Source organism: Molothrus ater, chromosome 2 (genome assembly GCF_012460135.2).
Source record: "Molothrus ater isolate BHLD 08-10-18 breed brown headed cowbird chromosome 2, BPBGC_Mater_1.1, whole genome shotgun sequence".
NCBI lineage: Eukaryota > Metazoa > Chordata > Aves > Passeriformes > Icteridae > Molothrus > Molothrus ater.
In genome coordinates this window covers 111295758-111318830 of record NC_050479.2, presented here as the reverse complement: position 1 = coordinate 111318830, position 23073 = coordinate 111295758, and the positions used below count along the sequence as shown (strand labels likewise).

Here is a 23073-nt window from a genome sequence, read left to right as displayed (position 1 = left end):
TGGCACTGAGCCCCCTGCATCCTCCCTGCTCAGGGCTGGCCTCGGTGCTGCTCCACCAGGGAAACGCCAGGTACCAGGGGAGGGAAACGCTGGGCTTGTGCTCGGGGTTTTTGGCGGTGGCGGCAGGCAGGAAGGAGAGGGACACAGAGGAGGGTGCTGTGACTCCTCAGGCTCCCTTCCCCTAACCTTATTCCCCTCTCCTCCCAGCCCAGGAGCTGCAGGAAGATGATGTGCCTGCCCACCTCCCCACCGGCGCTGAAGACGTGCCTGGGGCTCGGGCTCTTCGTGCTGCTCTGCCTTGGGATAGGTAAGCGGGAGCCAGGATGGGAGCATGGGAAGGGGCTGGGAACCAGCAGCAGCACCCATGGGATGGTCAACAGGGGATGGTGGCCCTCAGGACACTCCTGGTGCCTTCTGCCAGGGCTGAGCCCAGGGTTTGGGGCAGCTGGCACTTCACTGAGGAGCCCTCAGCTTCCCAGGCCCATTTTGCACCAGGCTGCTGGCTCCCAGACGGGCATGGTGATCTGCCATCCCAGCCAGGGTGAGAGAAATGAGGGTGTTTTTGGTCAGCTGATGTCTGTGGGGAGCACATGGCACAGCCCTTGGGCTCCGGTTTCAGTGGCGGCGTGGTTTCCGCAGCTTTTTGTGGGGTTCAAAGTGGGTGCATGGTGGAAAAGATCGGCAAAGGTGGCAGCTTGGGGTGCTCTGCACCTCCTGGGCAGCTCAGCACAGAGCAGAGTTCTTTCTCCAACAGCACAAATCCCCACTGAAGCCCTGCCTGGGCTGTCCCTTGTCCTTTTCTGAGGACTTGCCATAAAGCTCACACAGATCGCTCCTCGCGTCAAAAGGCTTCGGATGAGTCTTCTCAGATGTGTGAAATATCAACCTGGAAACCACACAAAATTCACTTCTGAGCTGGAGTTCGTGGTGGATACAAAATAAGTTGTGTTTATTGGCATTTTAGTGTTTCTTCGCTACTCCAGAGCAAACCTGGGCAGAACTGGGGCTTTCGTTAAAAATCAAGTGATGCAAAATGAGGAGCTTCTCATGCTCGTATTGTGAAACTGGGAGGTATTTGATGCCAGGCTTCATTTTGAGTTTCAGCCTCAGAATTTTAAGATAAAACTTGTAGAATTTAGCAGGGAGTGAATTTCAGAGCTCACTTGTAAAGAAAGCAGTGACCTCAAATGTCTCTCTGGGATCTCTGCTCTTCTGTCTTCCCCTCACTCCTTCCCCTACCTCTGTGCTTGCAAAGCATCTGTCAAGCACAAATATATTTTGCTTGTATTTGCATCAGGCAGACAATCTATCATGAGCAGAACTGTTTCTCATACAGTACTTTTAAGAGCTTGTGTTATGTTAATAATGTAATTACAATAATATGGTAATTTTCCAGTCATGTAATTTTTCTGAAAACAATTCTGGTTCCTTGGCTAAAGAATGTATAGTTGGATGTATAGTTTGATGCCTTCTAATATCCACTACTAGAAACAGGAGTTTGATAAGAAAACTAACTGTTCCTCTAGTTTTACTTTTGGGGCACAGTTTTTAGATGTTTCTCAAGCAACAAGTCAGTGGAAGTCCTGGTGCCTCAGGAGCAGGTGCTTGGCAGACTGATAACAGCAGGACAGCTGATGCACTTATTTTCCTCTCACACACACTCTGAACCCTTTCTCTCCAAAGATCAGCATTCCTGCATCAGAGCTCCTGGAAAATACATGGTGCAGTACCCACTAAGGACTGGGTTTTAAAAGCTTTACTGGTGCTTATGGGTGATGCCTTCTCAAGGCTGCCCACAGGGACCACAAGGACCAAGTTCTGACCTTGTTGTGGCAAAACAGTGGAGCCCTGAGTGTCTGCCATCAGCCTGGCAGTGACTTTCCACACAATGCTGAGTGAGTCACCACATTTACAGGACATTTTAGAGGACATTACACATTTTACAGGACTGACCCCACATGGGACTGCTCATGACCATATCAAGGCGCAGTCAGGGCTGGCTCCCAGAGCCCATGTCCTTGGTTTGGCCCAGGTGTGCTGATGCTGGCACACCTCCCTGATGTAGCAAAAGGTCAGGTAGCGTTCTAGGATGGAAACAGGTGCTCTCTGTAAAGCCCATGTGAGCTAAATAGTAACAGAGAGGATGCCAGGCTGAATTTTCATGTCATAGCAGTGGAAAGCATCAATGGGGGGCTTAATTAAAAGGGATTTGAAGGTTGTCTTTTATTGGAAAGGTTGAAGGTTGATTCATAGGAATTTTGTGTATGTGCAAGCTACATAGATCCATTTATTTTGCTTTGAATTGAATTTTGCTACTCTGATATTCACCTGAGGTGCCAGTGTAATTTAGAGCTGCTTCTGGGATGTCATCTGCTGCTGGAGACACTGATGTCCATGAACAACACCCCCTTGTCTCAGCAGAAAATGGCAAAATAGCTTTGGTTACAGCACAAACACTTTTATATATTATCTGAATGCATTGCTGGTATCCCCACGGGCTTGGTTTTATCCTGCCACTGCACCTTCACACCTACCTACAAATTGTAGGATGTTCTCAGTCCCAGTTTGATATCCTAGAAAAATATATCTTGAAGTTCCTCAGTATGACCTTTCCCTGCCCTGTGTGCAAACAAAGCACGGGCACTGACTTCAGGGACCCAGCAAGCCCAGCTTTATGTCCATGGAGTATTTTTAAACTTCCCTGGAGTCTTTTCTTCCAGCTGGGGACCACTTAGCTCTTGGTTTCTTCCCAGGGGTGAAATTTTTTGAGAAGTTTTGAAGAAAATTCCCTACAGCTTTTCTAAATTACTGGAGAGTTGGGAAGGGAGGGGGAATATCCACTTCTGTCAGCCAGCAGAGGCTCATGAGTAACTCATTCCGGGAATCCCCTTCCCCTCTGTTACTCCCAGCAAAGAGCTGGGAGTGGAGCTGGGTTTCACAAAGGGACAGTGAGGGCTGAGAAAGATTCCCTGTTTTGTGTCCACCCCCAAATATTGAAGTGTCTAGCAGTGAGCTTTAGGTGCTTGGTGTCTGATTTCCGTGCCAGCTCTGGTATGGGCTGTGCTGGGGCAGATTTCACCGTGGAGATGGCAGAAATTTTTCTTTACCTACTGGATTTGCCCACTTGATCAGCGGATGCAAATTGAGTTTCTGACTTATTCCTCTTCATGCCTTCAGCTGTTGTTTTAATTTCTTTTTTCGGATGAGTTTCTGTCTCCTGTTCCAGACATGTGGGAAAAAAACGTCTTTCGAAACCCAGGGCAGCGGATCTAAGGAACTCCTTTTACTGTCTGTCAGTCTGTCCAGAGTGAAACCTGCTGCAAGAGCTTGTCTGGAGAAACAGAAACCCAGCTAAAGCCTACTGCTCTTTGCTTATAGAGACTGTTTTACTTCTTCTGTTGAGTGCTTCTCAAATGAAAGAATTCCTTAGGAAGAAAACCACAGAAAATTCAACTTAGACAAGCTACATTGTTACACACAAAATAGAGTTAAAAGCCTAAATGCCCAGTTTGTAAGGCAATGGGTCAAATGTTCCTTTCACCCACATCATTTCCTTTTTCCAGTTAGATCGGAATGAACCCAGATAGCTGCAGTGACCTCGTGTTGCTCTGACTGCAGCAGCTTTTTTGCATTTCTTGGATCACTGAGACATTTGTATCCTTGTTGCTGTGTGCATGTTGGACATTCCTGCATTTAAACATGCAAAGTTTGGAGTGGACACTTTTGTTAATTGTGGTAGATCAGCAGCAGAAGATGCCACCCTTATGCCCTCTCCCCTTTCCTGCTCATCATTGCCTTGATTCTGAGTTCCAAGTGGGGTTTAATGGGGGTAATTAATCTGATATAAATGACTGATGCTATCCCTCTGCCTCTCTTGTGGTGAGTTAGCTTTTTTCAGAGCCAGTTTGCTTTTACACCTATGCTGTGCACCCTGGAGGGGGATGGCTGCAGACAGGAGTCACAGCTGAGGGGTACAAACAGGTCATTGCCACCAAGAGATGCAATCCTGCTCCTCTCTGGTTTGTGATCCTCCTCTTCTTCGCACATGTCTGATCCCTGGATTATCTACTTCACCTTCCAGCTTAGCAGAAAGTTTCCTTTTTTTCTCTTTTTTTAGACTGGTATTTTGAACCAGACTCTGGAGAGCCCTGCAAGAGGGAGCATGTGGGATTGGAAGGGAAAGGGGACCCAGATCCCCTCTGCTTGCATGGGGAAGGCATGAGATCATTATGAGTTTGCTGTCTGGCTGCATCTCAAGGTCATGACAGGCTGGGGAGAGAATTTCCACATTCAGAGAGATTCTCATGTGGAATTATAGAGTTTGTGTTGGAAAGGATCCTAAAGCTTATTTTGTTTTAACCTCCCTGCCACGGACATGTCCACTAGACCAGGTAGGTCAGATTCCTACCCAAAGTGGCCCTGAACACCTTCAGGGCTGGGGCATCCACAACTTCCCTGGGCAACCTGAACCAGCACCTCACCCCCCTCACAATAAATAATTTCTTCCTAATATCTGATCTAAACCTTCCCTCCTTCAGCTTGAGGCCATTCTCCCTTGTCCTGTTGCTACACGCCCTTGTGAGAAGTCCCTCTCCAGCCTTCTTTAAGGCTCCTTTTAAGCACTGGAAGGCTGCTCTAAGGTCTCCCTGGAACCTTCTCTTCTCCAGGCTGAAGGTTTCTCCTTCCTTTTAAGCATGTGTTTCCCAGTATAAATGCTGTGCACATGTGGATGTGGTATCTTCTATAGGGTGGCAAGGCAGGTGTGCTGGATGCAGTGAAGTCTGTTCACTTGGCAGAAGGAGGTCAGTTTTGGTTTAAAATAGATTAACTTTATGTTTAATTGTAGCTGTTCTGTCCCCCTTGGAGGGGCACCACCATTGGGAGTCTGAGGATTTCATTTGAGAATATGTAAATCTTTCCCAACTCGGAAATGCCGCAGGCTTTGCTTCTGCTTTTTCACTGTTATGCTTTTAAAATATCATTGGTCCCAGGGGACTCCCTGACTGAAAAGAAAGTGCTGACTGATGGCTAATGGTGGCATTCCTACCTACCCTGAGCTGAAAGGACATCCACCTTTTGGCAAGCCCCAGTTCCTATCTATCACATAAAAGTTGTTAGAAAAGACGATTGAAGGAAGTCTCTCTGCTCACTACTGCTCTTGCCTTAGAAGGCACCCTCTGGTGTCCTTCTGAGTGCCCTCCAGACAGGGATTTGGTCCCTGTGGAGGTGTCCTTCTGAGTGCCCTGCAGACAGGGATTTGGTCCCTGTGGAAGTGCTCCAGAGAGAGCAGAGCTCGCTGTCAGACACTGGTTCCTAAAAGGAGAGAGCCCTGCCCTGCCCTGCCCTGCCCTGCCCTGCCCTCAGTGCTCCAGCAGCACCTGCCCAAGGCTCTCCTACCTCTCCCTCTGCAGCTTCTGGAGCTCCCAGACACCTCTGGGCTGCTCTGCTCTGGTTTCCTGAGGGTCCCAATGGTTAATGACCACTGTCCATGCTGAGCTCTTCCCTAGGGCTGTGTCATCTCTGTGACTGCCAGGGCTGTCTGCAGAGCATCCATGAGTCAGTGCCTGAGCACAGACCAGTTTTTCTAACAAGTTAAAACACTGCTGGCAGGCCTGCAGTGTTTTTTGTTAGCTGCACTGGTTAGTATTGCTATGGCTGTGGGCAAGCACTTCAGCAGGGAAAAAAAAATATATTAAAATTTGTGATTTTTCGACTTTGAAGTGGGCTTATGTGAGAGGTATCATACTTGATTTTCCTAGTTACTGGCTACTTTCACCTTCTATCAGTTTCAAGAGAGGGCTGGCTGCTTGGGGAGCATGTGAGACAGAGATTTAGTAAGCACTGAAGAAAACTACAGCCTTAAGCACTGGGGAGAACCTCAATTTCAGAAACTGCTGTGAGGACAGCAGCATGCATGGCAGTGGTACTGCAGGAATTAGGAAAATTATCTGAGAACATCTTCAGCTGGGAGATAAATATAGAGGAAGTACAAAGTGATCCTGTCAGCAAGAGACAGAGACTGCAGGGGAAAAAATTAACAAATTTATTTTTGTCTGTCTTTGTAGCAAATCTCCCCTACCAGCCCGTCTTACACAAATGCCACATCTAGCTTCTGCTCCCAAGCCGGGAAATCAAAAGAGTGCCGAGCAAGATGTAGGAATTTGATCTCCAAAGGAACTAAAATATGCAAATTTTCCAAGGACATCCAGATTTAGAGGCCCTCCCAGCCCTTTTTTGTTCTAGCAGGGTCACACAGGCTGGGAATGGAGAAAGGGAGAAGGCTCAGAAAGTGCTTGTTTCTCCAAGTCAAAGACGTCCTTCTGTCCCCACGGCCACGTGTCCCTGCTGGTTTGCAGAGCTCTCCTTCCTCTCCTCCCACTCTGCAGCAGGGGGAAAGGTCTAAGACATGATCCAGTCCCCATCCCTGAGTAATTCTGGTTCCATATCCAGCTCCTTGCTTGGATCTGACCTCCTGCCTGGTGCCAAGCTGAGGAAATTGCCAGTGATTTGTGCAGGGTTGCGGTTTTACTCATGTAACAAATGCAGCAGACTGGACATACCCGGGCAGTGGGCTTGTCCCAGGCTGACTCAGAAAGCAGGAGATTTGTATCTGCAAAAGTACTGAAACCTGAGCTGGAGCAGGAGGTGTCAGCTGGAGCCCCTCTGCCCAAGTATTTCAGATTCCCTCTTGTCTTCTCAGATGATAATTGCAGATCACCCTCTGGTTTTCAGAGCCACTTCATGGCTTCAAGGATTTCTTCACTAAAGGTGAAGATGTGCAAACACACACAAAATAAAACAGTGTTACAATAATATGAAGGCTGCTGATGGAGTGGGACACTGAAACACCCTGGGAGTGTTATAATTGCCAAATCATCAGTACAGAGCTGGGCAAACCAGGGTTACTCTTTTGTTTAGAAGGAATGTGGAGTATAAAGATGGGAAGTGCATAAAACCATGTATGGGGTGCCCCAAGGTTACAGCACAGAAGAAAGCAATGATGAACTTTTAGAAAAACCTGTTCAGAGCATTTCCCTACCTCAGAGCTGCCATGCCATCATCATACACTAGGATGAGCACTAGACACTGAGCCAGTATCTCCACACAGAGGTTATCTGGGCATCCAGCAGGGTCTTGCTGTCATCAGTGTGTTCACAGGAGCCACTGATTTAAGCACAAAGCATTTCACGTGTAGCACAGGACATTTGCTGGCTTTTGGCTCCATGGAAAGCCTGGGCAGGATCCATTCCTCGTTGGTAAAATCACCTGGGATAAAGACAAGATCAAGGGGGAGTGTCTAGTCTTTTAAGGATTCAGCTTTTCAAAATGTCTTGATTTTTCGACTCATTGTCTGTTTTGCTTAGAAATCCCCGTAAAATATTGCATTGCCCTCAAAGGATAAATCATGCAAGTTTGGGGTGAATGTGCTATTCACAGAAAATAAGGGGTCTGGGCTGCAGAATTACCTGCAGAGTGGCAATCTCAGGTGCATGGTCATGGGCAAAGTCAGTGATGCCATTAACTTATGAGTAGAGATACCAGCTGCTGTTGCAAAAATAAATAGGGAACCAGAAGGAAAAAAAGCAAAGCAAGGCTCAGAAGGGCAGAGAAATGAGGAATGCGGGGGAAAAAAGAATGGCTTTGGAGCTTCTGTTCACCAGGACTTATCTGGAGGTTTCCAACAGTTTGAGGCTGCTTCTGCAGGGCATTGCTAGGTCTTTAGCTGCCTTTTGCTGTCAAATCTCTGTGCCAGAGGAAATCTGCTCTCATGTGCTGTCTGGCTGCATGTGTGGTCAGGATAACAAAGCTCTCTGTGGCTGGGGAATTTCTGAGTCAAGGCTTGGGCAAAGAGTGCAGGAAATAGGGATACAAGCTCAACAGCTTTCCTGACTCTGGAGCAGACAAGAAGGAACAATTCTCCTCTATATTCCTTTCTGTTCCACTTAGCCCTGCTGCATGGGGCATCTGCAGCCCAGGCATAGTTTGAATGAAGCAAGCTTTTCTGCCCAGGGAAGAGAAAGTCAGCCCCATCAGTTCAGCATTGCCACGGGCTTCCAGTGATGGAGTGATATGTGTGCACAGCAAGAGAGTGGGTGGGCTCCAAGGGGTGGGAAGAGGAGGGATCTTTTTCTAGACAAGTCATTAAAAATGATTTCCATGGTGAATACCTTCCCCACAGCCTGGCTGCAGAGAGCGTTCAGCGCAGAAACGGCACAAAACTGGATTTTCATTTTTGCTTTGCAGCTCACCTCTAAAGTGAAAGGGGACTTTTGTAGGGCTGAATGACTCTTCATGGACTTTGGTTCCTTCAGGCCTGCAGCACTCAGGTTGCAGTTTCAAGGGTGCAGAGCCTTTTAAGGGTACTCATGACATCAGCAGGAGTTTCCAGCCCCTGCACATGTACTCCCGAGAAAGTTTTTGTTCTCCTTTTGGTTGCAAAGGAGACTCTGAGGGGCAAGGTAGGGAGAACCTCATGCAACTCATGATGTGATGTCACTCTGACATTTACTGTACACCTACTCTTCCCCTATTGCTGCAAAAGGAAATAGAAAATGATCGAAAATGATCCTTATCAGTCCCAAAGTTTGACTCACTGCTCTTTCGAGTCTCTCAAATAATAGTAAGAGTTGCACTGTGAGAATAAGTGAAGATGTGGTCAAAGATAAAAACACATGTACACACAAACACACACAGAGGTGCAGGAGAAGCAACTTCAACAATCACAGCCTGAGGTGGGCTGCTTTTAAGGTGAACAGAACAAAATTCTTTCTCACACAGCATATAATCAAACTGCACAGGTCATTGCCAGAGGATGTTGTGAATGCCAAAAATATATGTGCATTCCTGAAAGGGCATTGCTGAAAGGGCATTCCTGAAAGGGCAAGAACTCTTCCTGCAGGGTAGGTCTAGTAGCAGCAATTTAAATGCTGATGTCAAGAAATCCTGAATTTCAGGCTGCAAAGGTTGGCAAGCCAAGGCAGTTTTTCTCCTGTGTGGAAGAATTAGTTTTTTTCTCATTTTGTTACTAGTTGATGGCTGACAGAGGTCAGTCTGCTGAGCAGCTCCTGGCCTGCCCCAGCTTGGTTGCTCAGGATCAGCAATGCATTAGAAGGGGAAGCACAGGAAATGGGGGGAAATAATGAAACTTTCCCTTTGGAAGATCAGTGGAGTGGCTGAATAGAAAGAAAGCAGTTAAACAAGAAGTTGCTAATTTAATTATATATTCTATTTTATTTAACTAATATTAAAACACTCCATAGTGTTGCCAGGATCTCCACAGTATTTTTGGTGAGTTTCCTACAGATTTAATGTCAAGTATGCAAGTGGGACAGGGGTGGGTGTGCGGCAGGGGAGAGGAGTGAAATTTATTTCACAGAATCGCAGAATCATTTAGGTTGGAAAAGACCTTTAAGATCTTTGAGCCCAACCTTTAACTCAGCCCTGCCAAGTCCATCAATAAACCATGTCCCTAAGCGCCACATCCACAGATTTGTTAAATGTTCTGTCCCCGTTGTGTCTGGGCTTTACTCCAGCTATGCTGGGGCACTGGCTGAGCATCCGCTTGTCTCCCTCCAGCACTGGCAGCTGTAGGATTGTGAGCAAGTCACCAAAGGGGTTGTGCTGTGACAGTGACCCCAGGGTCCGTGAGTCACCCCAGGGTCTGTGAGTCACTGCTAAGCAAATGAGGCCTGGCAGGCAAGCAGCTGGTGGCCTATCCTAGAGCCCGGCAGCATCCTGGTCCAGCCTGAGTGCCGCACTCTGCCTTGGACAGCAGGGCTGCAGTCGGGCTGGGACTATCAACAGTGAGCCAGCACCAGCCAAATTTTGCAGTTCTGAGGCTCAGGTTTGTGCATTGCTCAGCTCACACTCAGGCTTTGCACGTGGGCCGTCCCCTACACCGATGGGTGATGCTGCGCTGTCCCCGTCAGTGACACACAGCCTGTCAGGACTTTCCAGCTTCCTCTCCCAGGTGTGTTTACTGAGGTGTGTTCTGCAGGGAAAGAAGAGGGAATCTGAATCTTTTCTGTCCTGAAGACAGCTATTTCCTTGTTTTTCTGCTCTCAGTCAGTGGAGTGTAGCAGATCGATATCCCACTTGCACCACTGGAGATGAGTGCTAGGCAAGCAGGACAGAGAGCAACCTGATCTTCTGGACTAACAAAGCTGGGTGCACATCATCCCCAGGCTTGCACTAACTCAGGTGCAGCTCAGGGCTGTGTGTCCATGCTGGGTCACCTTCCAGCAGCAGCAGGAACTCCTTGCTGGGCTGCTCCTTCAGATATGGAAAGAGGAAGGAGTGGGAAAGCAAGGCGGATCATGAGAGCGGGGTGCTTAGCAGGGGAATTACTGCTCATATAGTCAAAGTTGTACCTAATTTCACCCTGCAAGGGTCTCAACTTATTGTTGTCAGCACGTGGCTGTACTCCAGGTATGGCACCAGCACAGTCACTGGCCAGGAGCTGGGGAACACCTGTGCTGGTTCCATGTCATCCATGAGCTTTCACAAAGATAAATTTGTTCTAGCTAGACTAGGCAAGCTTGTTCATTTGATAATGCTAGAAGATTGATGATAGTGTGGCCGCAACCTTTGTGTATCATTGTCGGGTTGAATCTATTTTCTGGGATCTTGACAGTTTTGGGGTTTTTTTCTTTTACAAAAAATAACTACCAAAAATCCCCCAGCCCCCCTCAACAAAAAATCCACTGTGGCCCTGTTAGGCATGCAGAGAACCCAGTGGAGAGTGACACAGATTTTCCAAACACCAGGCTCTGAAAAGGGAGAGCAGAGGAGATAGCAGTTTGTACATGTGTGTTCCTATCCCTGTTTTTAAAGGGGCCAACAAAATTTGTGTTCAGGCAAGCACCTCTCCTGCCTTTGCCTTCAGCAATCCTTGTGTGCCCACTGGGTCATGATCCTGAGTGGGAGTGGAGTGTGATGTACAAGGCAATGCCCAAGGATGGCTCCCCTCAGTGCAGAGCTGAAGCTGTAGAACAGCTCAGTGGCTGATTGATGAGGGATGTGAGCAGTCAGAGCCAAAAGGGGTGAGCTTTGGGAACAGGTCCTGCCACAAGGCTGCACCACTCACTGACTCACTGGCTTTTGTTTGCCCCTCCCCAGCAGGCCAAGCAGTGGAGAAGAAAGTAGTCAAAAGCAAAGTGGGGGAAAAGGTCAGCCTGCCTTGTTGCCATGAAATCCCCAGCTCAGAAAGCCTCCACAAGTACCGGGTGTACTGGCAGAAGAACATCACAGACGTGGTGCTGGCCTACTCAGAGGGGAAAATCATCTCCCAGCACGAGCGGTACCAGAACCGGACAGAGATGGACCCCTGGAACCTCACGCTGTGGATCTCGCCCGTGGAGATCCTGGACAATGGCTCCTACCAGTGCGTGGTGCAGCGCAACTCAGTGCTGGTCTGCAGCGAGTCCGTCATCCTCTTTGTGACAGGTAGGTGCATTGCCTCCTGACACCTGACACCTCCTGGCTCTCCAGCTGGCGCTTCTGGGGCTGAAGGATGCCCTTCCAAGCTTATTCATACTGTAGCAGATAGACTTTCATCAGGAAGCCTGAAAGAGTGTTAACTTGTTAAGTTACAGTAATGAAAGCTTGTTAACTGCTTCCATTCCAGCAGCCTCCCTTCTTACCTTTCTAAAGCTACCCCAGGTACAGAAATTTTATTCCCACCAGCAACCCAACCTCCTCTCCTTGTCTTCCTCTTGTGAAAGGATCCCTCCTGGGGCCCTCCCCAGGTGTCACTGGTGATGGGTGCCTGAGGCAGCTGTCTTTGGGTCAAAACTAAACCAAGCCCTTAGTCTTGCCCTTAGCAAGACCAAGCTGAAAGAGAAATAGGGTGGCCATGGCAGCATCCCAGCCCTGCATCCAGACCCCTGTGGAGCTAGCTGCACTGCAGCTCCACACCCTAAGGCCAGATTAATCACGGAGCTTTTTGAGGCTTTTTACATTAAAGAAACCGAGTTCCTTTGTTCAAAATGAATCTGAATCTTCTCTTAGATTGGTAGCCCACAAAAAGTTCCACTGACATTTTCCATTTCCACCGGCGTTTTTGTGGCAGTTTATCTCAACCAGAGATACTTGTGACATATTTAAATATATACTTGCATTTGAATACCTTTAACAGCAGAGAGTTACACTTCCAGATAAGTCAGGAGATTTGGTAACAAAAAAAAAGACAAGTTCCAGGCCATTTCCTGCTGGTCTGAGGGCATATGTGCACAGAGACAAATTTAGTTATCTTTCTGGGAACTGGCATGAAAAAAGAGAAGTGTACTGCCAGCGCCCTTTTTTAACTATGAGGGTTGAGGAGTTAACTGCATAAAACCCATAAACCTACGGATCTCTTTTCCCGTCCACAAATACTCCAGTTTCTTTCCGGCCAGAAATCCCCTTGCTGTCTTAACAGGCCAGCTGAAATAATTATGGAAGACTTCTGCTCCCTTTGGTGAAGTGGGATCAAGTTATTGTGGGGATCAGGAGAGGGAAATGCTGGAATCAGGCTGGGACATCTGAAGGGATTTTCCAGGCTGGATGGCAGTGGGCCTGGAAGGAAAACTGTCTCTCCTTGCTTGCCACTGCTCAGTGTTGGGCACACACAGTGTTGGGCAACTTTCTTTCACTAGTGACTGATTGCTTGGTATCCTAGGCCATAGGCAGGAAAAACTTCCCATGGTGAATACCCTTCAGGTGGGGGGGGGTCTTTGCTTTGGCTGTGGGTTTGGGGGCTGCAAACCTCTCTGTGGCCTGACAGAATGGTAACCAAACCATTTGGTTTTGGGGGCTGCAGAGCTCACTGTGGTGGCCTGAGAGAATTGGTAACCAAAGCTCTCTTGCTGCAGCTGACTTCAGCAAGCCCAACATTACGGCAGAAGTGTCCGCTGACTCTTGCGAGTCGACTGAGATGGTGATAACCTGTTCTTCTCACGGAGGTTTCCCCAAGCCCAGAATCTCTGGAACCCTCAACAACATGTCCATGGAGTGGAATGCCAGCTGGGTGTCTGAGTCCAGCTTCAGCCCCTACAACGTCACTGGAAAACTGGCGCTCAACGTGACCAAGGACGTCAACATCACTTGCTCTCTTGAATACAGCGGCTTTGCCACGTCCGCCAGTTTGCTTCTGAGTATGTTTTATTCATGTTTTTGTAACAAATGCATTTTGTTGAATCTGCTGAGTTGCCTCTCTGAGAATGCAGTAGATTTTGTGCAAGTGTTCATGCAAGGATCACCCAATGATCCCACCAGTGAACTACACACCAAAATATTTTAGAGGCTGGAAGATAGCCGGGGTGGGGAGGGAGAGTTACAACAGTGACTGACAAGCAGAGGCAGCTCTGTCTTCCTGCTGCTCTGCTACAGCTGGGCTGAGAGCTGAACTGGATCCTGTTGTGACCTGGTAATGTCACATTTGGTGGCTCTCTGGGGCTGCCACCACCCCGTGCCCCTCCATACCAGCATGGTCTTGCTGCCAGCTGCGTGACACAGACCTGGTATTTGAACAGAGGGACCAGGGAAACGTGTGTGCTTTAGTAACCACAGGCTGCACTTTAAAAGAATTTCCTCATTTAACAAGCATGTTTGTCCCTGCTTCAGTGAAAGAAACTGTCGACTGGGGTCTAGACAAAATTCTGCTTTCAAATGTAACATAGGGTTAACTCATAGGAAAAGAATTCCATCACTGAGCATGGCTTAGAAGTGATGGCATAATAGATAAGGCTGTGCTTTGAAAAGCTTGAGGCACAAGTGGAAACAGCATGAGGGAAGGCAGCACACTACATTCCAGATGTTTTGCAGTAGAAGGGGATTTGCAAGAAAATTCGTAAAACCAAAAGGATTTTTTTTTTCATGTTGCTACCAAAAAAAGTATTCTGAAATATCTCTGGGCCTGATGTTTTTACTGTGGAGATAAGGGCACCTTCAAGGGAAGATAGAGGAGCAGCATTTTTCCTAGGGAATTGTACCTTATTCATCAAGGTAGCTTATTCATCTATCGTACTAAAATCAAAGGGGCTTGTGGGGAGAGGTGCCATTCAGCTTCAGAACAAATGCCAGGAACTAAAGCTTTATGAATATTGGCTATTGCTGGATGTAGAGCATAATGTCCCTAATGAAGGGAGAATAAGGTTATGAATAGCTCACTACACAGAAACAGAGAGCAACAACAAAAAAGAAAAGCAGTAATCAGAGGAGGGTGCAGTGACACGGCCACAGCAGTCACAAACCCCCGCTTTTTGACTTTTAGGATGTGGAACCACTCCTATTTTGGTGTAAATGGTCCTCCAAACAAACCTTTCCTGAACACTGAGTTACAGACAGAACAGAGCCTCTGGTAAATGTAGAAGGCAACCCCTGCAGAGTTGGAGGTTTGCATCCCCTCTTGAGGGGAGGGCTGAACAGCAGATCAGGCTAATTAATGTCTTAGGAGGGGAATGATGCTTACCTGTGCCAGAGCAGATGGTGCAAGAACTGAAGGTCTGTGCACACAGGTCTGCAGACCTATGGACTGGCAGCAAATCCTGTCCTATGCAAGAATGGCCCAGTATCTGCTCTAAAATCCAGTGGTAGAATGGGATTTTCCACCATCTCCATTGATGAAAAGCCAAAGGCTCCAGACACTGAACTCTGCCACAACACTGTTCCTGCCATGCAGAAAAAAGTCTATTCTAGACTGTTAAATGCATTCTGCTTCACCTGTGAATCTAAAAGGAAAAAAATTTAGGCATAAATCTGCTGAAAACAGTAAGGAAAAGTGCAGAGTACCTGTGAGAGCAGAAATTTTCTAGCTGTGAACTCAGACTTTTTCACCAAGCCTAGCTAATTTCCCTGAAACGGCTCATGTGTCTAAATATTTCCTGTCTCAGTCCTATTCTGGACAAAGACCCAGCTTCTTATATTCAGTAAATGTATTAAAAATTTCAGCCCATAGCGAATGTGAGTGAATGGAAGGAATTTAGGTGCCAGCTTTGTTTGCTTGTTTATTGAGTAAATCCATTTTCAGGCTGAATAGCAGAGTTAGAATTTGGCCAGAACCCCTGAAATTCACATACCTGCTCTTACATGAAAACTCCAATATCCGTTTATTTATGTTTTATTTCTCCTGTCTCAGAAAAAACAAACAACTGCGTGGTTCCTCCTGTGCCTCCACCTTATAATGTCATTACTGCTTCAATTATCATCGTTATCACCTTCATTCTGGCTATCACCCTGGCAGCAAGATACCTCCCAAGGCATGGTAAGTGCAGCTTCTTTTTCAGGAAGGTGTCTCTTAGTGCTGATGAAGTTTCTATGTAGATACACATTTATAGAAACTTTACTGTCACACCAGGTATTTCTGTACCTTCTTCTCATTTTCCTTTTTTTTCCCCCTTTAGCATCCACTGTCACAAAATCTAAGACTAGCTCATGATTTTCCTACATTTTGTGTGCAGGAAACACTTGAGTTCAGGTTTGAGAGTGGAGGGGTGACAGGGAGTTTTGACAGCAGATCAAAATATTTTCAAAATCAGGGATAATGAAGAGGTTCATAAAGGTTCATTTTTATGTATTAAGATGCTTTAGGATGCTTTAGGATGCCAAGAATCATGGTGATCATGATAGATACAACTGAGCACTGAGAGCTTCAAAACTGGATCTCTCTCCACACCCTACATCATCCCTCAGAAAGTCACTGAGCCAAAGCAGCAAAAATACCTAGTGTTAGGGCCACAGGAAAGACTTCAGCAGAGCAATGTCCCACCTTTATGGGAACACCAACCAGGAGAGTTATATTTGTATGCTTTGTATGGCCAAAATTGGCACAGGTAAAGTGTCTGGTCCCATCTTGTGAAGTCTTCAGTAACTCCAGTCAAGTCTCCAAGAGGTTTTCAATAGCAAAGGGGACGGACCTCAAATATCTCAGGGTTAGTGGACAGCTGAGTAATTTACTTTTTTATCTTCAGAAAAAATCCTATCTGTTAGCTGTTGCTCCTAATCATGTCTAAGCTGACCTTGCCAGAAAGTTCCTGAAGATGTGGGCAAGCATTTAATAGATTTATGAAGGCAGGTAGGATTGAAAGTCAACAGCAGTAGGTGCCTTACCCACACCCTGTGAGCAGCTTTGCAGAGCAGCCCTGGAGAATGACAGCAGGCCTTGAGGATAAATAACACCCAGCTGAGTTCTGGTCACAGGGGAAGCCACATCTGGAGACAAGAATCCCACACTGAGGGCTCTGTGCTCAGGCCACTTACACCACCTGGCCATGGTATTCCCCCTTGGAAAAGGTCCTTTTCTGGGCAGCAAGGGCTCAGCCCACTCACAGACACCTCTAAGTTTGCCCTGCTTGTGTCTTCTGGTACCTCTATTTCAATTTCAGACAAATTCTCTCCCAGGGCACATGTGTGGAGGTCTCATTACTATTTTTCTTTTCCCTTCCTCATCAACTACATCCCTTTCAAAACCCAACATGACCATTGAGTCAAGCTGGGCTAATTTCCTTTTAGTGTTTTATCACAAAGAAAGGAAGTTTCTGGAAGGCTGTGACTCTGGGTCACACCTGTGCAGCTCCTCATTTTCCACCCCTGTGCCCTTATGACACCAGTGCCAGTTCTTCTCCCCTGCTGTTCCCTGGGGCTGTGTCAACAGGAAAGCAACAAGCAGGCTGAAACCAAGAAAATCACAGTTGATCACAGCCTGTGCTGTTAGCTGCATGTATAATGAACTTCTAATTATAGGAGAAAATGAACTGGAATCAGAAGATTTGGCTCTCAACAAATATAGGCTGGAAATTAAAAGGTTCCTTACCATTAAATTAGCAAGATCCTGGAGCACACTGAAATAGCCTTTAAAATAGGAACTGAGTTGCTTTTAAAGCAGATGTAAAAAGCATACCCATGTGGTAAAATGCAATCACCTGCAAACAGCATGGCACATGGCCAAATTAACTGGAATTTCCCTTTTAGTCCCACTTCCATAATATGCACAGGGAGTAGATTTGCTGAGTCAGGTGGTGCTATTTGGTTCAGCCAATTTCCAGACCAGGCATGGAAGAAACTGTAAAAGGAACTGTAAGTGCAAGAAACTGAAGCCAGAGCTTCCATCCAGCTTCCCAGTTTGTGTAGTTGTCCCATTTCAGTGCTGCTGTGCATGGGCAGCTGTCAGGGAAGGGCAGTGTCTGCCCTAAGATGCTGCCTGTGGGTGCTGCTGCAGGGCACCTCTCAAGAGCTCTCCTGGGAGCTCAGAATAGGTCTGAGAGTACCTCTGTTGTTCTGGGCTATGGAAAGCTGAGTCAGGAGTTGCTAAGAGTGGTTTCTGAGCTCGAAAAGCCATGCTTCAAAGAGCTGAAGTGTGGGAGGGAGGAATAGAAAGGCAGAGCAAAACAAAACGAAAAAGTTCTCACATACGTGATTGTTGTGGTAGCCAGAACAATCAGGTGCTTTGTTGAGGTTCACAACCTCCTACTCTGAGGAGCTCACAGCCTATTTTGCAGTAATTTAAAAATGAAAACACAAAGAACCAAGATTAGAGGTCACCGAAAGAATAGTTTATGATTCACATTGCATAATTTGTGCTGGCACATTTGCACAAGATTCAACTTGAACTACTAAAATTCAGTCATAGATAGTGAGATACTAAGGGGATCTGCTTAATCTGAGATCCTCTTAAAGCACTGAAAGGGTTTGTTTAAGGGTTTTAACACAGGCATTCTTTCAATCGATAGGCAAACTGCAGTTAGTGACATGTAACTTCCATCATTATTTCCCTTCTGACCTTATCTCAGCATGTAGCAACCTGGTTTTGTGCCCTGTGCTAACGAGAGCAGTTTTATCCCTATGACAGTATATAGATATTTATTTGTAACAGAGCTTTCTATCAGGACCATATTCATATACTAACAAGGGATCTTCTTTTTCAGTTTGTTCTCACTGTTGTAAGCACCAGGATTCGGTGGAAGAGGGTGTGAAAGAACACACAAAGGCACCCATGAGCTCTAAAGTGACAGCTGAAACATCATCTGTATGACCAGATAGCATTTGCAGGTAGTTTTCTTCACTCTCCTCTTGGCAAAACAGTTTCTCAAATACCATGACATGCTTGTGCAATGTGAGCTCAAACCAGCACGGGTCAGCCAGCTGTCAGATCTGCAGTGACATCCCCTGCCATTGCCCCTGTGCTCATTTTATGGGCCTCCCAACTAAACACTGGACAGTCTTGTTGGGCTCACGTTGGGCTCATTTGTGAGTTACTCATCCCTGCCTCAGGTGCCACACGTGGCTTCACCCCCCAGAGGTTCTGGCTGATTCCCTGTGAGCCTGATCTGATGCCTCAACGTGCGAACATCACTGATGATAGAAATTGAGCATTGACCAAATGGTGGTAAGGGAGGGGGGAACCAAAGAACAACTCCAGCTTTCCCAGTATGATCAGACAGTCCTGTCCACTTCTGAGATGTGTCCATTCCCTTCAGCAGCTGGAGGAACAGAGAAGGAAAAGTTTCCTCCCTCAAGCTTGCCCAGAAAACACTCATATTTTAAAATGAGTTACTTTTGATAATGGGATGTTACAAAAGAAGGGCTGGGGAAGTCTGGCTTGCCAAGGTTTTATGATTACAAAGGATTATATTTGCTTTGGCTTGAGAGCTCAGCAGTGTTCAGGGCTGTGTCCTCCAAAAAGACACTTAAGTGAAGATTAGCAGCTAACTGTTCTTATTCACATCATTGTCCAGGTGAGTGCATGTCCTGCTTTCAGCACAGCTGCGGAATTGCCAGGGTAATGCCTGCAGAATTGCCAGGGTAATGCCCTAGAGCAACAGCTGTGGGGTCCTGGAAGTCACGACTTTGTCAAACTGTGCACTGCAGAATGTAAAAGTTTAATAGTTTGGAGATGGAAAGGAGGGGAAACTCTCATTCAGGCCACTTGTCTCATTTCCAAACCTGACCACCCACTCATGTTTTCCTCTGGGGAAGGCCCTGTCTGGAACAGATACTAGAGCCTTGGTTAGCATGAATTTTGGGGAGTTTTGTGATGGGAGTGGCAGGAGTTCACCTACAGAATAAAGCCATTCTCTTTTGCTATAAAACTTTGCCAGGATTTTCCTGTCGGTGGCTGGTGCTTCCCAACTCCAGCTGTCTGTGGACTGGGATGGAAGCTGTGCTTCCTTGGTGGCTGACTGCCATGTCGTGATGCACTGGGCCATGATGTCCTGCTGCTGCTTAAAGAGGGAAGCACGTTCACTAGTCATCCTCACTCTGTTCCCAAGGTTTTTGCAGGGAACGTGGGCCAGAACAGCTCCGAGTTTAGGGACCAGGAGCCCTCTTGTGGAGGACTCTGGCAGGTGATACCTGTTTGTCGGCTCCGCAGCATTACTGGGTTGAGGTGTGAAAAACAAAAAAAAATCAGTGACATCTTTTCCTCGGATTCCTCAGGTTCTTCACGCTGTGCATCCCGCACGGCAGACTCCACTGTTGGCTGTACAGCGCTGCTTGCTGCATTGGCTCTCTGCAGGGGGGTGGCAGCAGGAGAACTCTGCTCACCACGGCTGGAACACGACCTCCTGTGGACGATGCAAATCCTGCCCACGCCACCGAAGCCCTGCGGTGGCCTCGTTACAGGGAGGTCGCCGGGATTCCAGCTGAGAGGCGCCTCCGTGTTCCTGCAGCGGGCAGAAGGATGTCACCAGTGCCACACCAGGACTTCAGCAACCTCTGGCTGCTCTGTGACAACCTGTGACAACCCTCTGTGACAATCAGGGACCTGCAGAGCCCTAGCAGGGAGCCCATGCCCACCTGCCCCTTCAGTAACACGGAGCTGCCCTTTGGGACACCCAAAATCCTGCAGTCTCTTCAGTTTGTGCCTCCACATTGCAAGTGGGAGCAGCCAAAACTTCTTTTATATTCAGCCTCACACAAGTATCTCTCCGTTCTTCCTGCTGGAGGACTTTGGATTTGGACTCGACCATGACAGATACACATCCCTTCTCCCCTAAAGAGGAAATAGTGGACACGTTTTTCATTTAAAAAAGACACCTTGGAAGTGAGCCTACGTGCCTCATGCTTATTTGCAGCACTATGAGACCTTTTAGGGAACGATACACACTGACAGCACTCCTAGGAGCTAATGAATATTGCTTACCCACTGCAGTGGCACAAGTTCTCATAACCTTTGTCTCCTGAAAGGACAGCCTTGCCAACCCAAGCACCAAGGTACAGCCACACCACCTGTGCACACGCATGGCCAAGCTTCCACGCTCATTCCTTCCTTCCCAGCCACACCTGCAAAGCCCCACTGGAACCTGTGTGACAGCCAGAGGTGATCTCCTGTGTATCTGCTGTCATCAAATGTAACTCTGGCCTTGCTTCATAAACGCGGGTCTGCCTCTGTGTGTACATCTGCCACGGGATACTTGTTAGGGAAAGCTCTGCAGATTGTTGGGAGTTTCTCACAGCAATGTGAGGAGATTTACTTTGCACTGAACATTGCTGCTTTCTGCCAGTGTTGTCTCTACCCAGCCAGGACTAGAAGGAATTTCCCTACAGGATGCTAACATTGAACAGGACTCATCTGATCCAGGTGACATTATTGCCTACTGTGTAGGAAAAAAATGGCTTCTCATTTTGAGGGAAAAGGAGGAAAATGCCCCAACCCCCAATAAGCTTCCCAAGCAACTCTGCCCTGAGTTTGACTGGAATGTTTTTTTCCCTTTTGCTCTGCAAGCTGTACCCATTCCCTCACTGTTCTATCCACGTTATCAGGGCAAACCAAAGTCTGAAAGCACAGTGCCATCCTCTTTGTGGGATATGTTGTTACTTGAGCTGCTTATCTTCCTAGGACACAGCAAAGACATAGTCCATCCATTTCACTTTTTTTCTACCTGGTACATATTGAGAAACTGCTGGAGAAAATAGGAGGATTAAAAATGGTTTATAGGATATTGAGCTCTGAGATTAAGTAAAAAATAAGACAGTGCTCCCTTCCTACTCCTGCAGAGTCACGCTGTGCCATCACCTTTTTACTGCTTTCCCATTGTGTCACGTGTAATGGGAACTTCAGAACAGGAGTTCTGAATTCTTACAGGAGTTTTAGACAGAGAAAAGGAGGTAAGCTGGGGGTTAAGGAAACAGTTGCACTTGTGTGTTCTGGTTGCAAACAGAACACAAGTGACAGAAATCAGGGTGTTTTCAAAAGGCAGCCTGACCTTATTGCAGTATTTGGTGCATGAGTGATGTGTGTCACACTGTGCAGGTTTCCTGTTTTTTCAGCCTGTGCTTGCTCCAGCACAAACCACCAGCTCCTTGCAGGCTGACCACCCTCTCTTGGCATGCAGTTCCAACTTTGCTGATTTCCAGCAGTGTTTTTCCCTATAACCACACTGCAGCTGCACCTTGCCAGTCACACCACAGCTCTGCCAATTGTTCCAGCATGTTTTCCCTCTCACTATCCCATGCTCTCTTCTTCTGCTCCTGACCAGTGATTGTGCAGCCTCCCGGAGAGGGGTTTGTCTTTTGCTCTGTGCCAAACCTTTCCACATCACCACAGACTCCACTAACACTTCCAGTAACTCCTTCTAAGGGAATCCAAAAATTTCACTGATAAATATGTCTAGCATCAGGTTATTTGGTTCATTTTTCACTAAGCACTAATGCTCTGGATCATGTTTTCTATTGCCTTATGCTGTATTCAGTGAGTTGCACACAAGTAATTTCTGTGAGACTTTCTCAGCTTCATATCTGTCATTGTAGCAAGTGAGCTGCTCTGTTTACCATGGATGTTTTGTATATAAGGTTTCCTGGGGTTCCTCCTTTAACTGTATTAAAAAATAAATTGTAAACTCGGTTTCCTTTCCTTAGTAATAAAAGATGTCTGTCTGTGCACTGGGTAGAACCTCTGTTATTCATGTTCGCCACCATTTCACAGCATCCAGGTAGGTGATGCAGGTGTTGACAAAGCTGTACCAGGTACAGCTGGCATCAAGCCACAGCTCTGTCCAGTGTGCTGACAGCAATGACAAAATGACACTGAGGTAACCCAACTTGTGACTTCCACACCCCTCACACCTCTGTTTGCCAGGGGTTAGCTGAGCAGTGTAGCCACAGATCATCCTTCTCCCTCCAAACAGGAGGCTCCCTGCAAAGGCAAAACCCAGTACGAGGTGTTCTCACTGCACCCCTGCTCCTTGGGTTACCTAATCTGAAAGTGGAGGGTCAATAATTTCAGTGCTGTGCTTTTGCTGGGGATGGAGGGAGTGGGGATGTGAAGAATCCTTTACAGGTATGTAAGAAACAAACTCTGAACCAATTCTTCACACCCCGTTCAGGAGTCATAGAAATAAGGAAGTGCAGGGAGCTAAATTCAGCAAGAAACTGAGAAACAAATGGCTGCTAATCTTGAGCGTAGCTGGAAGTCTCTGCTTCCCGTTAAGAACATGTAGCAGCCCTCCCTTGCACAGAGAGAAAATCCTCATAACTGCTACACCTTGCTCAGCCTCCCCTCTCAAGGAAGAACGTCCCTGCATCAATGGTCAGGCACAGGAAAATTAGTATTCTTTAGGCATCACATAAAATACCACCAAACAGGAATAGAGACAGAGCAATGACACAGCTAAATGTCATCAGAGCTGCTGTACAGATAAGAGTGTGGGATATTGGGTGGGGATGTAATAGCAAGAAGAAAGAAGATAAAAAAGAAGAAGATAAGACATCGCTGTGTGTGCACAATGGCAAAAATGTGACTTATAAAGGGCTCTTTTCTTTTTTTGGGGGGGGGCAAAGGACAACACCATTACTGTCACCAACACATACAGCTTAAAACAGGAAGAAGGAAAGATATATCCATACCTCTGCAGATCCTTCATCTGCACATAGAAAAGGAAAATCAGAGCTGGCTGATGACAACCCTGAAATACACATGTTTCTTCAATGGAAAAATGAGCTACACTGGAGTGTTTAAAAAATTAAATGCTCACTTCAGGAGTCAGAAAACACAACACCTTCTTGAAAGCAAACTGTGCCAAAAATCTGCTTTGGGTGGGTGGAATACACTCTGTGGGATCAACTGTTCATATTTCAATCAGCACTAATTATCTGGAAAAG

At 46.9% G+C, this 23073-nt stretch overlaps 1 protein-coding gene across 1 annotated transcript; it reads left to right on the top strand.

Annotated features, from left to right (window-relative positions):
- CD80 (CD80 molecule) lies at nt 1-21855 on the top strand. The gene is made up of 7 exons (XM_036382604.2): nt 1-70; nt 208-307; nt 11119-11445; nt 12852-13133; nt 15116-15241; nt 17901-18024; nt 19411-21855. The coding sequence occupies exons 2-6, from the start codon at nt 226-228 to the stop codon at nt 18005-18007; spliced, it is 924 nt and encodes a 307-aa protein (XP_036238497.1). The 5' UTR covers nt 1-70; nt 208-225; the 3' UTR covers nt 18008-18024; nt 19411-21855.
- The last annotated feature ends 1218 nt before the right edge of the window (nt 21856-23073 follow it).